Raw genomic sequence first — 18,001 nt, 5'->3', positions numbered from 1 at the left:
GAGCCAAGCATTTATTTTTACATATATACTTTTTGAGACAGGGTCTCACTCTGTTGGCCAGGCTGGAGTGCGATGGTGTGATCACAGCTCACTGCAGCCTTGACTTTCTCTGGCTCAGGCAGTCCTCCTGCCTCAGTCTCCTGAGTAGCTGAGACTATAGGTGCTTGCCACTATGCCCGGCTAATTTTTGTATTTTTGTAGAGACAGTCTTGCTTTGTTGTCCAGGGTGGTCTCGAACTCCTGGGCTCATGTGATCCTCCCACCTCGGCCTCCCAAAGTGCTGGGGCTACAGGCATGAGCCACTGCACCCGGCCTGAGCTGTGCATTTATTATAGGCTTAAGATATGTTTGTTGAAGGAAAGAATAACACAGAAAAAGGCTATGATGGTGAGGAGGGCTGGAGAATTCTTTTTCCTGATGGAACTCAAGGCATTCTTGGTTGCCGGCAAGGGTAATGAAAGATGCCACAAGCACCACAGCTGGCTCTCTGTGCAACTGACACAGCCCGTTTCCCCGAGCTCCAGCTGTTCTGGAGCTGGTGCCTGAGAGAAACAGGTCCACATTCCAGCTCTTGTGTGGCCCTGGAGTCAGTCCTGTTTTCATGCGCCCGTGACTACGACTTCCACAAATCTCTCAGGCTCCCTCTAAACTGAAGTAATGTTAGGAAATAACTTATACCCATTTGTCTGCAGTAAACAGGTTGGCCTTATACATTGCAGATGTGGGAATCTTAGAAGGCAGGAATGGTATGAGCACCTTGTTTTTATCTAACCTTAAAAAAATTGTGGCATAATACACATAATGTAAAAGTTAGCATTTTAACCATCTTTAAGGGTACTGTTCAGTGGTGTTAAGTACATTCACATCATTGTGTAGCCACCACCACCACCACCCAGGACCTTTTCATCCTCCCAAACCGAAACTCTGTTCCCATTAAACCCTCACTCCCTGTTCCTCTCCCCCAGCCCCTGGTACCCACAGTTCTACTTCCTGTCTCTGTGAATCTGACTACCTAAGCCCTTCATAGGAGTACATGTTTGTCTCTTTGTGACAGGCTTATTTTACTCAGCAAAATGTCCTTAGGGTTCATCCACATTGCAGCAGGCATTGGGATTTCCCTCATGTATTTATGGGCCACAATCTGTTGATCCATTCATCACCAATGCACGCTTGGGCTGCTTCCCCACCAGGGCTGTCGTGAACGATGCTACTAAGGATGTGGGTGTGACAATCTCTCTCCAAGACCCTGCATTCAATTCTTCAGGGCATCTACGGAGAAGTGCAATTAATGGATCATATAATAGTTCTAGCTTTAATTTTTTGAGGAACTACCATACTGTAGAGAATAATGTTAAGTCTATTATGTTGTGACAAGTAAATAATAATATACCTTTGAAAATTAAGTATCATTTAATGTTTGAAGGTTTTCAGATCTGAGTTACTGATGTGGTCAATACATTCGTAACAGCCAGAATAATCTATTGTGATATTGGCATCAGCAAGTTAGAGAAGGCTGTCACAGCAGCAGGACATTGCCCCGTAGACATTGTGCATGTGACATGGAGACCCTAACTTGGATACATTCCTGTTGCTATTTTAAAGAGATGCTAAGATCTCATCCAGTGAGCATATGAGAATCGGGGGGAGTGAAGAGATGGCCTGGCTGCAGATATGTGAGCCGACAGAGAAGGATAAAGGAAAATACACTTTTGAGATTTTCGATGGCAAAGATAACCATCAACGCTCCCTCGACCTGTCCGGACAAGGTAAGAGAATTCTTCTTTAGCATTTAACAATCTCTATTTAGAAATCCATTTAGATGCTGAAGGGAGGGAATACGATATGAATACAGGAGACAATATGAATTTATGATTTTCATTTAGAGAAAATGAAAAAATCACTTTATTCATTCTTTCAGTATATCAGTTTTCATGAACCAGATTCACTGGCAGAATATTTGAGTGAATAAATAAAATCTGAACACTGAAATGGTTACTAACATAAGAACTATTTCCTTACAGCTTTTGATGAAGCATTTGCAGAATTCCAGCAACTCAAGTAAGATTTGCGTATTTGGTTACTGTGATATCATCCTGGGGGCAGTTGAGTCCCAGTCAATTTGGCTGCATGTGGGAATCTGTATGGAAGCCTGGGTGACCCAAAGAAGGAGCCATTCCTGGGACAGAAGTGGCAATTTAAGCAATGCAGTATGTGGAGGGGTGGGCATTCTCCTAAACCAGAAATGCATTTATCAACGGACTGTCCAGGGTCATCGGAACCCTGGATGAATTTCGAAAATCATTATTGTAAGAGTTGAAGAAAGAGGAAAGAGACACGCAAAGCAGCTTAACAGTCAAAGACAGGTTTATTTTGGAGAATAGACCTGAGTGGGTCTTCTGGCAGATTTCGGTCAGAACCACTTTCTCTTACAGACTAAGGGTATTTAAAGGTTCTGGTTCAGGCTAGGAGTGTTTCTGTGTGAAGGAGAGTTTCATTGTGGGGTTGAAATGCCTCTGGTTGGAGGGGAGGTTATCTAAGGGTGGGAATGTTTTTGATTGGAGGGTTGGTTATCCCAAGGTTGGTATGTTTCTGGTTGGAGGTGTCATTTGTGGTTTATGGTCCTGCTGACATTAGCCTTTAAGCTGATGTTTTTGAGCTGGACTTAGGCGGTTTCTAATCAAGGAAAACTTAAAATGGCGATGCTAGTCCAAGATGGTGATGCTGCTGCTGTCAATTATCATCAGTCTGCACATCACACAGAGCAACTTTTTAAGGAAAATTCGGGGTTTTCAAATGCACGATTGAGTTTTCGCACATCCAAAGCTGACCACAGTCCTTGGCCTGTGCTAGCTTATTTAATAAACATTTGTTGATTGGGTACAGGGATGAGCAAGATAGATCAGAAACTGACAAGTTCCAAAAATATCTCAAGTCTCCAGTGCAATCTGGTGAATTTGTGGAAGAAAAAAATCTCTTCAACCTGTGAACTGGAATGCTAAACTTTTCTGTGGGTTTTAGCATCTGGATAATAGGGCATTTTCCACCTCAAAATGGGCAGTGGGAACCATCAGGAAAAGTGATGATATCCATGCTGGGATCCTGTGGTCTGAACGTGTTCTTCTAAGAGAATGACAACGTATTTCCTTCTTTCTTTTGCTCTCATCGCTAGTGAGTCTCTCAGCTGTACATTTTGTTGGAAGCACTTTCTCATACTCTTTTTTCATTCTCTCCTCTCTGTCCCCTTTAACTTTTAGAGCTGCTGCTTTTGCAGAGAAGAGTAAGTACCTGTTAGATTGTAACCAGGATGGTAAATTATTTTGGGTGGGGCAAAAAGGTCTATATTTTAGAGTACCAACTTTGTGTATTAAATAATAACCAGCAACCCCCCACCCTGATGTAACAATGCCACCAACACTGCACCCTGTCCTGGAGCCCCACGTCCTGCACTGCTGGTCCCTGCACTGCTTTTGGCCTTAGCCCCGTTACCCCATGGGCCCCCACCTTCACTCCTGTCCTCCGTCTTCCCTTGCAGAATCTGCAGCCCAGACACCCAGGGTCCTTTCACTTTCCCTTCCCCTTCCCTAAACCCTCTCGCCCCTCCCCTCCCTTCACTTCCCTTCCTTACCTTTCCCCTCCCTTTCCGTACTTGCCTCTCCTCTCCTCCCTCCCTAACCTCCTTCCCCTCCTTCCCCGCCTTCCCTGTCCCTGTCCCTTTTTCTCTTCTCTTTCTCTTTTTCTTTTTTTGACCCAAGCCTTGCTGCTGTCACCGCCCAGGCTGGAGTGCAGTGGCATGATCTCGGCTCACTGAAACCCTCTGCCTTTCCTGGGTTCAGGCCGATTCTCGCTGCCTCAGCTTGCCGCCGAGTAGCGCTGGGAATTACAGGCCCCGCCCATCATGCTTGGCTAAGGTTTTGTAGTTTTAGTAGAGCAGGGTAGTCACCATGTTGGCGCAGGCTGGTCTCTAAACTCCTGACCTCAGAATGATCTGCGCCCACCTCGGCCCTCCCCAAAAATGTTGGGATTACAGGCGTGAGCCCAGCCCCAGCGCGGCGCCAGGACCCCCTTCAATTTTCTGGCCCAACTCGGACACACGGCGGCTGCTTCCAAGGCTTTCAGTCCCCTTTGGTGAATTCTTTCACCCCCTTCAAGACCAGCCGCTTATCTCACATTTCTCTGGAGTGTTTCCACCCCTCATGGCCTTCACAGAGTCTATTATCTCCTCACCTACCTTCCCTTAGGCTTGGTTTAACTCCCGCTCACTGTCAACGTATAAATCTTTTTCTTTGGTGCTTCTCCTCTCGCTGAGCATAACTCCTCCCCCACGGTTCACCCTCGGTACCCGCTGCTGGCTTACACGGCCCCTGGCTTCCGCGGGAAGGCGTCCACCATATGTTTTCCCAACTGAGTGTTTTCCTAATCTGAAGTGCTTTTCCTTTCCCATCGCAGATCGTCGGCCAGGTTGTTGCGGCCTTGCCTGATGTGGTGACGAATCATGGAAGGGAAGGTGAGGATTCTAGACTCCGGCCGGGGCGGGGCGTCAGGCAGCGGTGCAGTGCATGCAGCCGCCTCCTTTTGGGTCCAGAGCAGAGGGAACGCCAGCGAGGGGCCCTTCCTGTGTCCTCACTTCAACCTGCAGGGAAACCCATAGTCACCCCTACTTTCCTGGCCCCTCGCTAGAGGCCTTGGGATAACCCTGTAATTGCTCCAAGGAAGGAATCGCGTAACATCATTGAAATCCACAAACGCCTGTGGTAACAGGAAACACGTTGTGCCAACTTGGGGCACTCAGGGGCAGGTGCTGTGGCTATGGGGTGTTTCTAGGCCCTCCCAGGGTCTGGGCCGGGGTCTGGTGCCGACCTGCCCCTGTGGTCATTCACCCAGAGGAGAAAGTGCAGGACGAGGCCGGGCCAACACCGCTGTGGGAACTGCCCTGCCTGTATGAAGGTGCAGGCGCCTCCCTCCTTTCCGTGTGAAAGAACCACAAGCTTTATACGACACAGAAGAGAAAAAATCTTCCTGCTCCCCCACTCTCCAGGTCATCTGTGGATACACATCGTGGAAGCCCACTTTAGCTGCAGTAGTAGTATTTTGTTGCCTGTGCAGGGATTATTGATATCTAATTGACAGCTTCTCCTGGTTGCTTCAGCGGGTCTGACTCAATCACAAGGGACAGAGAACTTGAGAGATTTTAATTAGGGCCCCCCAAGAAGAACAAAGTTTTATAGACCTCCCCTCTTTTAGCAGTAAAGGAAAAGCCTGTAGAGCTCTTGAGATGTCATCCTTAGGATGTAATTGAGAAATTAGATCGTTTCAAGCTTATTCTGGCTGAAAGCGTAATTTAAGCCTAAGCTTCAAGAATGCATTTTTTTTGGCCTCGCAATTTGCAGTTATAAGAACAATATATTCCATGGGTGCTGCCAGAGGAACTGGTAAAAGGGGCCCATACGTCTAAATAAAAGGAAATTGTGGGAGCAGGTTGGTATATCTGTAGCTATAAAACATAGAGCTTAAATTAAATTAGCTTTCAAATTAGTTAATTGAACTAGGCTATGGATAAAAGCTGAGAATAAAATAGGAACATTGTGGCTCACTGTTTTTTTTTTATTGAGCGTCCCCCGTGACATAGCGAGACCTGTTCCCTGATGTCCTCCTGGCTGCTCTGTCTACCGGAAGTGGCGCTTATGTACATAAAGACTTGTTGGCTAAACAAAACGATTGAAGGACGCAAATACGTGTGCCACATGAGTGTGGCTGCAGCGACACCGTCTGAGGGGGTGTCAGCTGGTGTGACCTGCAGCAGCACACCGTCTGAGGGGGTGTCACTGAGTGTGACCTGGAGCACACCGTCTGAGGGAGTGATAGGACTTTCATTTTCCTAACTCTTCCTTCTCCACCAACCTCTTCCTTCCAAAGACCTTGAATCTCACCTGCACGGTGTTTGGAAACCCTGACCCCGAAGTGGTTTGGTTCAAGAATGACCAGGATATCCAGCTCAGCGAGCACTTCTCGGTGAAGGTGGAGCAGGCCAAGTACGTCAGCATGACCATCAAAGGCGTGACCTCTGAGGACTCGGGCAAGTACAGCATCAACGTGAAGAACAAGTATGGTGGGGAGAAGATTGATGTGACGGTGAGCGTGTACAAACACGGGGAGAAGATCCCGGACGTGGCCCCACCCCAGCAAGCCAAACCCAAGCTCATCCCAGCATCTGCCTCGGCGCCAGGCCAGTGAAGGCGTTTTCCCGGCCTGGAGATGGGAAAATATGCGTGGCAGAGACAGGAGTGCTGTGTGCTTGTTCCAGAGGAGCAGCCGGTGTCCGAGTGGCATCCTGTGTGGGCCGGTAGTTGATCACACATTGTGCTTTTGATTTTTGCGTTTGGTGATGATTATACTCGTCTAAGGGAGAAAGCTAATATTTTCCACAAGACTGAACAACGTGTTTACACGAGGGTAGACGGCAGGTACCTGACAGAGAGTGGGTTGGCAGATGACACACTAGCATTTGCACGGGTGTGGGCATATGGGCGTGGCACCTGGACGTGTGGAGCATGTGGTGGTCTGTGTGAAGCCACCGAGAAGCCGCCGTGCTGCTCTTTGGGGGCCGCGGGATCTAGCAGTTCTGAAATCCTGGCTGTGGAGCCTTTGAAGCGTGTGTTACCTGGTTAAGCTTGTTTTCTCTTGCTTTAGGCAAATAAAACTTCAAAAATCACCTTGTTGTGGTTTTCCTGTGCCAAATCACACCTACCTGCACCTGCTCACCCTCCTGGCTTGTTTAATTATGGGTTATCATGCACTTTCGTGGCTGGTGGGGTGCAGACAGTGCACTCACACTCCAGAGGTAGGGCATGATGAATCACACCTCCAAAGCCCCTCCGACCTGTGGGGCTGGGCTGCCAGCCCCAAGTGGCACCCAAGACAGCACCAGTCTTAAGAAGTGTGCGTTTTGTGCAAGGCTTAGAAAGGTCACCTAGTGATTATACCACAGGGAAAACAAAATGCATAGATGGCTCTGTTCTTTTTCAGTGTGCTAATGAATTAGGGAGGGATATCAAAAGAAAAAAGGCACTCCTTTGGAATGATCACTGTAGTAGCCATGGAGGAAAAATAAAACTTGGCGGCCTACACAAGGCCTCTTGGTGAAGTTAAAAAACATGTTTAGGAGGAACATACCCTCTCTTTGAACTTCTTCTTCCTTTGTTTGGAAAGAGGCTGAAATTCTTCTGGCATAAAAATCCCATTTCAGTATTTTAGTTTTATTGTTGCTTTATAACAGGAAAAGCTTTGATAATTAAGAATGTTTTGCCTTTCTGTCTCATTAAGGGCAATCCAAATTTTACGAGATTTTGTTATATTTTTCTAAGGTAATAATACAAATCCTGAGAACTAAATATGTCCCAGTAACATAAAGCTGGCTGAGCTGGTTTCCATGGCAGTAAAGTGAATGTCAGCAAGAATTTTATTTTTATTATTTCTCCCTTCTCTGTCAAGCAGGTGAACTTCAGCGGAGTTTGTTCTTACTGCCTGGTGGAGCCACATTTTCCAAAGTGGCTTGGCGAGGGTAGGCACAGACAGGCTTGTCTCCATTTGACCTTGATTTAGGTAAACAGATTTTGTTTATTTTCCAGTTTAAACAGTCATTTTTGTTTAGCAATTGTGGTTCATGGGAAAGAATTCAAATGGTTGTGAATTTCTTAAAGCCATCTATACTCTTTTTAATAGATCCCCTTTTTGAGCAGTTTTAGGTTCACAGCAAAGTTAAAAGGAAGGTAGAGATCTCCACTCCAGCCCCTACCCCAACCACAGCTTCCCCCACGACCAACACCTCCCACCAGAGGGGTGTGCTTGTTACACCTGCTGCACTTGCACTGACATCACCATCACCACGGGGCAGGGTTTACCCTGGGCTTGCTCTTGGTGCTTGTTACAACCACTGCACACACACTGAAGTGCCACCGTTGCCAGGGGCCAGAGTTTACCCCAGGCTCACTCCTAGCACTTGTTACAACCACTGCACACACACTGAAGCCTCACCATTGCCGGGGGCTGGAGTTTACCCCAGGCTCACTCCTGGCACTTGTTACAACCACTGCACACACACTGAAGCCTCACCACTGTCCGGGGCTGGAGTTCCTCCGGGCTCACTCCTGGTGCTGTTGGCTCTGTGGGTTTGGTTGGGTGACCAGGACTCATGTCCACCACTGTTGCATCACGCACAGTCTTTTCTCTGGCATAAAATTCTTCCCTTCAGTCCCTGAGCGTTTTACTGCCTCTATAGTTTTGAGTTATAATTTTTTTTAATAAGTTTTTTTTTTTTTAAATAAATAGTCTCAGACATGTAGCGAAGTGTCTTTACAACAGTGCAGAGCCCCAGTGGACTCCACACAGTCTTCCTGTTGTTCACCTCTCGTGTTGCTGTGGGGCGAGATGATGGCCTCACCTCCACGCGGCCTTTGGACCTTGCTGGGTTTCCCCAGCGCCCTCTCTCTGTCCCAGGACCCATCGAGGACACCAGATGCATTTGCTGGTCACGTCTCCAGCCCCTCCGGCCTGCGACGGTTTCTGTCTGTCCTTGCCTTTCATGACCTTAGTGGCTTGGAGGAGGCTTGCTGGGTATCTTGTAGGATGTTCCCCAGTCGAGGTTCCCAGTCCATGGAAGACGATCTTCCTGTGATGAGATTGGGGGTGAGTGATTTTGGGAAGAGGAGTCACGTGACACCATGGCGCCCGACATCCACTAACCTTCGTCACTGGCTCAGGTGATGTCTGCCTGCTGTCTCCCATGAAATGCCTCTTTTTTCCTCTTCTCCTTCTATTCCTTGGGAGCCTGTCTCAGCCCAGGCCACCCTCAAAGAAGGAAGAGCATGGAATCACGTTCACCTCTCAGAGCAGGAGCATCTACCTCTGTTATTTATAATTCTTCTGCAAGAAAGATTGTCTCCTCTCCCGATTTATTTATCCCGTCATTTACTGATATCTGCATGGACTCTTGTGCTGTGTTTCATCTCTGGGATGTGACCCATGCTCTGCCGTGCATTTTCCTTCCTTCCTTCCCTCCCTCCCTCCTTTCTTTCTTTTCTTTCTTTCCTTTTTCTCCCCCTTGAGACAGAGTCTCCCTTTGTTACTCAGGCTGAAGAGCAGTGGCACGATCTCGGCTCACTGCAACCTCCGCCTCCCAGGTTCAAGCAGTTCTCCTGCCTCAGGCTCCTGAGTAGCTGGGATTACAGGCACCTGCCACCACACCCAGCTAACTTTTGTATTTTAGTAGAGATGGGGTTTCACCTTGTTGGCCAGGCTGTTCTTGAACTCCTGACCTCAGGTGATCCACCTGCCTCAGCCTCCCAAAGTGCTGGGATTACAGGCGTGAGCCACCATGCCCAGCCTACTTTCTTGCTCAGGTTTTTCCAGTGTTGGCCATGGGGAGCCCTTTGCTGCCGGCCTCCTGCATCTGTTCATGGCTTTGTCTTTGGGCACAGCCTGATTTTCTGGTGCTGTAGGACACCCAGGCTCGTCTGTGTGTTCCCTGCCCTGGTCCTAGACCAATTTCTCCAACGACCCCTGGTTCCTTTTACTGGAGGGTGGGATTAGAAGCCAAGATCTGGGTGCTGCTGTGTTTATGCAAATGAATGTCTCAAGATATAGGTGATGCCACTCGGATCACCCACGGCCACCTCAGGAGAACTGGGCACCTGGAAAGGCATCTAGATCGCCCACTGCCTGTCCCTGGAAATACTGGGCTTACCTCTCGGAGGAAGTGTTCGCCCTTTCGTCGCTTTTTATGAATCCATGCATGTGGCAGGGGAGGCAGCAAAGGCTCAGCACGGGGAGGGCGGTGGTCGGAGTTCGCTGCTTGAGTTTTTCATTTGACAGCTGTGAGGATGACACCGGGAGGGTACAGAGTCATTTGCCGGGGTATTGATTCTGTGAAAAAAAAAAAAATTAACTTTTCCTAGAGCCATTTGGAAATACATTTCATACATCGTCGGCGTCACACTTCTCTGTCTTGGTTGCTTCCCAGGAACAAGGAGCAGAGTGTTCCCTTGTGTTTCCACAGCACAGCTCTCAACGTTGAGGGACCGACCATCACACAGCAGCGCCATCTGTAAATCCATAGGCTAACCTCGCCAGTCATCCCGACAACGTCCCTGGAGGGGTTCCCCAGCTGGAGTTCAGGATGCAGCTTGGGCTCACATGTTAGGTTTAGTTGCCACAGCTTTATTTCTCTGGAAGACCCTGCTTTGTCATTAGTCACGTGGGTAATTTTGGAGCACGCAGGCCAGTTGTTCCACAGAGCAGTTCTCCTGCCGGGGCCTGCCGAGGGCTCCTCCTGACTCCATTGGGGCTGCGTATCCTGGGGGTGTGACTGTGCATCCCGGGTGTGTGACTGCACGTGTACTCTGAGAGCTCAGTTACAGAAAGAATGAGTTTGGCATTCACATGATTATGAAATGTGGGGCGTGGGTGTGGAAGTGAGGCTTTTTAAATAAATCAAGTATCTGCTAAAAATGTCTATCAGTTCAACAACTTCTGTGGCCACCTCTTGAGAATCGTTAGATAAAAGTTGCGGACACCCAGCTGAAGAAGTGATCTTCCTGGGAGATGCTGAGCCCAAGAGAGCAAAAGTTGTGTCTGTGGGAGTGTAAATAGTGGAAATTTGACTCAGCATGAAAAAAAAAAAAACAATAGTTCATCAAACTAACAATGTTAGGAGTCATTGGCTTCCAAAACGGAGGCGAGGGCTAACAAGAGTGAGACAAAACATTTTTTGCAGACTAACTCATTCCTGCTTATTTCCTGGAGAATGTGCTAGTGTGTTCAGGTCATGTGAGAAACAGAAGGATTTTGCATTTTACAAAAGTAAGAAAGTAAGACTGCCCATAGACTAATTTTTAGGCTTGATTTTAGCCAAAGGCAGAGAAGTGGTCATATCCCATTTTTAAGAAATAATTTTGAAGCCAATTAATTCATTTCAACTCTACCTTCTCAGGCCTCGCCAGAATGAAACTGTGTAAGATTAGAAAATGATCAGGAGGCTGAGGCAGGAGAATGGCGTAAACCCAGGAGGCGGAGCTTGCAGTGAGCTGAGATCCGGCCACTGCACTCCAGCCTGGGCGACAGAGCGAGACTCCGTCTCAAAAAAAAAAAAAAAAAAAGATTACAAAATGAGCCCAAGATCCCTTACTGGGAACCACGTTTTTTTTCCATGCCTCAGAAGGGCATGTTGGAGGAAGTGCTGCTTTGTGCAGAGAGAGAGAGACCCAGGAACAGACACCATTTATTTTGTAGGATTAAGTAGACTTCATTTTACGTTAAATGGATATGGAACAGGGAGATGTACTGCAGATAGACGAAGAGGCATTTATACCATTTATTTAAAAATTGGCTACTTTCTGAAGGATTCACACAAGGTTTCTTTACTGTACAAACACTAAGCCAAGACCTGTTCCTGATACTGTATCACAACTGCACGTCCATTTTCTGAAAAGGAGGATCATTCTATATGTGTTTCGATGGCTGAGAGTGAAAATACACACCACAGACAGGGAACACGCCAGCCTCACTCCATGGGTGACTAATATGTGGCTGACGGCAGGGCATGCATTTTTTTTTCTTTTTTTCTTTCTTTTCTTTCTTTCTTTTTTTTTTTGTGAGATGGTGTCTCACTCTGTTGCCCAGGCTGGAGTGCAGTGGCATGATTGATCTCGGCTCACTGCAACCTGTGCCTCCCGGGTTCAAGCCTTCTCCTCCCAGGTAGCTGGGACTGTAGGCGCCCACCACCACGCCTGGCTGATTTTTATATTTTTAGTAGAGACAGGGTTTTGCCATGCTGGCCAGGCTGGTCTTGAATTCCTGACCTCAAGTGATCTGCCCGCCTCAGCCTCCCAAAGTGCTGGCATTAGAGACGTGAACCACCACGCCCGGTCAAGCGTGTATTTTTTTTTTCCCCCAAAAAACCTTTAACCCAGGAAAACAGTGGGAGTCATCATGGGAACTTTAAGGACTTAGAAAATTAAAAACCATAAGCAGATTTAGGAATTAAATTTCATAAAAGTACACTTACAGTAATGATGACATTCAACAAAGGAACAGATGCATACTTGTGTATACTTTTTTTTTTTCTTAGACAAAGTCTCACTCTATCACCCAGGCTGGAGTACAGTTGTACAATCTCAGCTCACTGCAAACTTTGTCTCCCTGGTTCAAGCGATTCTCCTGCCTCAGTCTCCCAAATAGCTGGGATTACAGGCATCCACCACCATGCCCGGCTAACTTTTGTATTTTTAGTAGAGACAGGGTTTCACCATGTTAGCCAGGATGGTCTCAAACTCCTGACCTCAAGTGATCCACCTGCCTCAGCCTCCCAAAGTGCTGGGATTACAGGTGTGAGCTACCTCACCCATCCAATTTTAGGCTATTCTTTACCATTTCTCTTTGTGCGTGTGTGTCTACATGATTATTTTTTAATATTTTTTAATTGACAAATAATAACTACTATATATTTACAGGGTGTACTGTGAAGTTTTGCTATATGTTTACCATGTGGAGTGACTAATCAGGCTAATTCACACATCCATCACCTCACATACTAACCATTTTTTTTGTGGTGAAAACATTGAAATTCTGCTCTTTCAGCAATTTTGAAATATACAATGCATTATTATCTATGATACTGGCCGTTCCGTGCAATCAGTCTCTAAGCTTATCCCTTCTGTCCTACTGAAACTTTGTACCCTGTGACCATCATCTCTCCTTTCTCCATCCAGCCCTCACCCCAGCCTCCAGTAACCACCATTTAACCACCATTCTACCCTCTACTTGTATGAGTCTGACTGTTTTAGATTCCACATATGAATGAGAAGATGTGGTATTTGTCTTTCTCAGCCTGATTTATTTCACCTAGCAGAATGTCTTCCAGGCTTATCCATGTTACCGCAAAGGACAGGAGTTCCTTCTTTTTTTAAGACTCACTTTGGTATTCCATTTCTACACTTCCATTATCCTTTCATGCTTTGATAGACACTGAGGTTGATTTTCTGTCTGGGGTACCGTGAACAGCGCTCCATGAACACGGGGGTGCAGGTTCTCTTCCACACACTCATTTCATTTCCTCTGGGTACGTAGCCAGAAGTGGGATTGCTGGGTCGTATGGTAATTCTATTTGTAGTGTTTTGAGGAATTTCCACACTGCTCTTCAGGATGGCTGTATTAATTTACATCCCCACTAACAAAGCACAAGGGGTTCCTCCTCTGCACACCCTCACCAACACGTGGCGTCTCTTCAACAACAGCGTCTGAACAGGTGTGTGTGAGTGACAGCGCATTATGGTTTTAATTTGCATTTCCCTGATGATTAGTGATGTTGAGCATTTTATTCAGATTGGCCATTCTGATATCTTCTTTTGAGATATGTCTGTTCAGAGCCTTTGCCCCAGTATTTAATTGAGTTATTTCTTTTATTGTTATTGAGGTGTTTGAGTTCCTTATACATTTTTGGATAATAGTCCCTTGTCAGATAAATGGTTTGCAAATATTTTCTTTTCTTTTCTTTCTTTTTTTTTTTTTTTTTTTTTTTTTTTTTTATTGAGACAGAGTCTTACTCTGTCGAACGGGTTGGAGTACAGTGGCACGATCTTGTCTCACTGTAGCCTCTACCTCCCAGGTTCAAGTGATTCTCCTGCCTCAGTCTCCCGAGTAGCTGGGACTACAGGCACCTGCCACCACAGTCGGCTAAATTTTGTATTTTTAGTAGAGATGGGATTTCACCATATTGGCCAGGCTGGTCTTGAACTCCTGACCTCAGGTGATCCATCTGCCTCGGCCTCTTTGTTCTGTTGTTTCCTTTGCTGTGCAGAAGTTTTTCCGTTTGACGCAATCTCTTTTGTTTATTTTTGCTTTTGTTGCCTGTGCTTTTGGGGCCATATCTAAAAACATCTTTGCCTGGACCAGTGTCCTGGAGCTTTCCCCTGTTTTCTTTTAGGAGCTTCACAGTTTCAGGTCTTACGTTGAAGTCTTTCATCTATTTTGAGTTGATTTTTGCATATGGTGTCTGATAACGGCCAATTTCACCCTGTGCCTGTGGAGATCCAGTTTCCCCAACACCGTTGATTGAGGACACTGTCCTTTCTCCATTGTGTGCTCTCAGCACCTTTGTCAAAAACCATCAACCATACGTGTGCGGGTGTGTTTCGGGGCTCCCTCTCCTGTGTCACTGTTTACCATTTATCTTCATGGAAGTTTTTATGTGGCGTCTGGGTCTCTCCTCCTGTCCCACTGTATGTGGTCTTATCGATGTTGAGGGGTATATCCGTTCTGTCCTTAGGCTTCCTCTTCACATCCTTTTCAAAATGAGGCTGTGGGAAAGTTGGGCTTGTTCTTCATTGCTTTCAAAATTGTTTTGTACCCCTAGGAGTAGAAAGTTGACTTCTGCATACATTGCTGGCAATAATTAAATTAACACAACTGGTCGAAGTATGTATCTCCATCACAAATGTCTAGATAAAACTATAGATGACATTTGTGATTCCCACATAAAGTAAATCACCGACACCCAGGTTTACCTTTGTCTATTGGGGCACACGTGCACTACAGCACACAGGAGGTGACTCAGTGTGGAGCCCTCGGCTTGCAGTCAACTCCAGCCGATAGCCCTGGTGCTGAGATGCCCCTACTGGCCGCTCCGGCTCACTCTCAAGCACAGTGTGGCCTGGGGCAGGTGGGCTGGACGTTGGCCAATCACACGGGCCTCTGTGCTTTCTTCTGAGACTCTCGGGCTGAAAGCATGGGCCACTTGGGGTGGGTTTTTTTTTTGGTGGTGGTTGTTGCTGTTTTGTTTTTTGTTTTTTGCTTTTTTGACAGAGTCTCACTCTGTCGCCCAGGCTGGAGTGTTTGATCTTGGCTCACTGCAACCTCTGCCTCCTGGGTTCAAGAGATTCTTCTGCCTCAGCTTCCCAAGTCGCTGGGATTACAGGGGCCTGCCCCCACACCTGGCTAATTTTTTATATTTTTAGTAGAGATAGGGTTTCACCATGTTGGCCAGGCGGATCTCGAACTCCTGACCTCAGGTGATCCACCTGCCCAGGGCTCCCATAGTGCTGGGAAAACAGGTGTGAGGGTGTTTTAAAAACACATCTGCTTCGCTTAGATCACCTTTGATGTCCACCTTGTTAGGAAAGGAACTCTGTATCAAAGCCCTTCCGAGGCTAGTTTGCAGTGGCTTGGAGTTTCGAGCTCAACTGAGGGTGGCGTTTTATGGGAGAGCTCTCAGTGGCTTCTCTGTGTTTTCATACGATTTGCCCAGACCCCTTCCTGTGGACACTGCCTCTCACCCGGTTTCTCTCTCTGCGCCCCTTGGGAGTCATGCTGTGAGGCAATCGTGCCCTGAAATGCTGTCATTCTCAGTCTTTAAAACATTCTTATGACTAAATTCAGTGAACCTGGAGAAAAGTCCTCCAACCTGCTTCCCTCTGCTCCAGGCCCTGTGAAGCCTCTAGATGTCACTGGGAGAACAGACACGGAGCGCCTGCCCCACCGCCAAGCCAGATCCGTCTTTTTGATGCAAACACATCACTTAGTGAATGGAAGATTATTAAAGGCATTATCCTTACCCTAGTGACAAGGACAGGTCCAGCAAATTACAGTTTCCAGGAAATAGCAGGTCATTTTGAAGGCAATAATATAGCTTCTTAATCTGCACATGATACACATTAGGAGGGATAAAACATATCTTTTGAGATATTACAAGGCTCTTATTATATCAGTGAAGTCATAAAAATGTGTGATCTATCTATACATTAAGTTTGGGTATGAATTTTAAATATTCCATGTTTCAAAGAGGCATGTCAAAGGGAGCAGGCTCACTCATTTTTCAAAGCAGTAAATTACAGCATTGAAATACTTCGCATTAAGCATATGATGCTGCAAAGCTCTCACAGGGCGAGGCAGGACCTGAGTCAGGAGTTTCTGGGTCTTCAGGGAACTGCGTTCACCTCGGTGTCCTGATCTGCCCTTGAACATTTTCTCCGTGGTGGTTCTGCCTCTCAATTTTCAAAAAGACTTTCTCATGTTTGGGATAAAGCAGTGGCTGGGAGCCATTAGAAACTTCTCTCATCCTTTGTTTTGTAGAGGCTAAACATGGTCAACACTTGTGGTCTTTATTTTTTAAATTGCCTTTTTGAGCTGCAGTTAAATAATGAATGGAAAGAAAGATCGCATGTAATAGTCTCATTTTCACTGGCTTAAAATAGATGAATATTCTACTTAGACATCATTTTACCTGTGGGATCATGACCATTTTTTTTAAACAAAGCAGGCATATTTAAAAGGTATATTGAAGGGAATAACAAAAGGGAATATTAGAAAGGTACATTAAAATGAAAATTAAAAGAGACAATCCCAAACTGATTGAACTTTATGACACCAAAAGAAACACCCAGCCCCCCGCCCCCCATGCTTCTTTAATTCCTTGTGTCCACTCTGGTTCATCATTCACATTCATTCATATCTGCTTTTATGTTACTAAGATGTGAGTCTACTTCCCAGTAACACAAACATCACTTCTTTTAATATATTGCTGACAAAAAACAGTGAACCTGAAGTGCAACAGGAAGAACACAGGATCCAGCTTTGGTCCTGGCTCTGTTGGAGCCTGGGCTGTGTACCTGATAGGGTTCAGCGTTGTGTCCCCACCCAAATCCCATCTTGAATTCTCACCCCAGAATGCCCATAGTCCCCACGTGTCAAGGGAGGGACCAGGTGGAGGTGATTGAATCACGGGGTTGGTTCCCCCATGCTGTTCTCCTGATCATGAGTTCTCACGAGATCTGATGGTTTTACGAGGGGCTCTTCCCCCTTCACTTGGCACTTCTCCTTCCTGCCACCTTGTGAAGAAGGCACCTTGCTTCCCCTTCACCTTCTGCCATGATTGTAACTTTCCTGAGGCCTCCCAAGACATGCTGAACTGTGAGGCAGTTAAACCTCTTTCTTTATAAATTACCCAGTCTCAGGCATTCCTCATAGCGGTACGAAAACAGACTAATACCGCACCCTTGGACAAATTGCTTTTCTTTTTCTGTGCCTGTTTTCTTCTCTGTAAAAGTTGGGTCAGCAGTTCTCAAACCGAGCTCCATTCACGTGCCCAAGGGGACTTTGCTTTCCCCTGCTGTGGCCCCTATCTCCCAGTCACACCCCCTGGTCACACTCCCCAGTCACACCCCTTGGTCACACTCTCCAGTCACACCCCCCAGTCACACCCCTTGGTCACACTCTCCAGTCACACCCCCCAGTCACACCCCTTGGTCACACTCTCCAGTCACACCCCTTGGTCACACCCCTTGGTCACACTCTCCAGTCACACCCTCCCAGTCACACCCCTTGGTCACACCCCTTGGTCACACTCTCCAGTCACACCCCTTGGTCACACTCTCCAGTCACACCCTCCCAGTCACACCCCTTGGTCACACCCCTTGGTCACACTCTCCAGTCACACCCCCCCGGTCATACCCCTTGGTCACAGGCTTGGGTTTCGTCTTGTATATTGCTCTTTCCCACAAGAATCCTCTCCCAAAGGTTCTTGGGTCTTTGTTTTTCAGGTAGAATCATGTAGTTCAAAGGTTTTCTAAGCTACTTCTCAGATCTAAAATTTTAAGGCATTATAATTTCTGTCTTTCTCATTTTGATTACCAGCAAATTCAAAATCTCTGCTCCTAACCTTTAGCTGTGCTGAGGGCTGAACGCAGCTGTGCCCATCAGGTGAGTGTCTGGGAATAAACACACCCTTGCCCTTGGCCTTCTGCACTGACCACTCATGGCTCCTTGTCCAAGTCAGTTTGCAGAAATCTCAAGTCCATTAGAGATCTTCTCTTGGGTCAGTGATAGCAGAGGCTGCACCATCAATTCAGACACACGGCTGTAACAGCAGCCCTCACCATTTGTCTGTTTCCTCTTCATTCCCATATGCTAGTCAAACCGTTAACAACGTTTAAAGAAACAGATCACCATACTAATG

At 46.7% G+C, this 18,001-nt stretch overlaps 1 protein-coding gene across 1 annotated transcript in view; it reads left to right on the top strand.

Moving 5' to 3' along the window:
- Positions 1-6,709, top strand: part of MYOM2 (myomesin 2) — a 100,511-nt gene extending 93,802 nt beyond the window's left edge. The window contains 6 exon segments of the mRNA XM_017887852.1: positions 1,603-1,766; positions 2,022-2,058; positions 3,255-3,282; positions 4,453-4,488; positions 4,490-4,504; positions 5,914-6,709. Coding sequence (XP_017743341.1) covers positions 1,603-1,766; positions 2,022-2,058; positions 3,255-3,282; positions 4,453-4,488; positions 4,490-4,504; positions 5,914-6,231 — 598 coding nt within the window. The 3' untranslated portion in view covers positions 6,232-6,709.
- The last annotated feature ends 11,292 nt before the right edge of the window (positions 6,710-18,001 follow it).

This window comes from Rhinopithecus bieti, unplaced genomic scaffold (genome assembly GCF_001698545.2).
Source record: "Rhinopithecus bieti isolate Rb0 unplaced genomic scaffold, ASM169854v2 scaffold_15838, whole genome shotgun sequence".
Classification (NCBI taxonomy): domain Eukaryota; kingdom Metazoa; phylum Chordata; class Mammalia; order Primates; family Cercopithecidae; genus Rhinopithecus; species Rhinopithecus bieti.
Note: the sequence above shows the minus strand (reverse complement) of the source record. Positions and strands in the feature narration are given on the sequence as shown.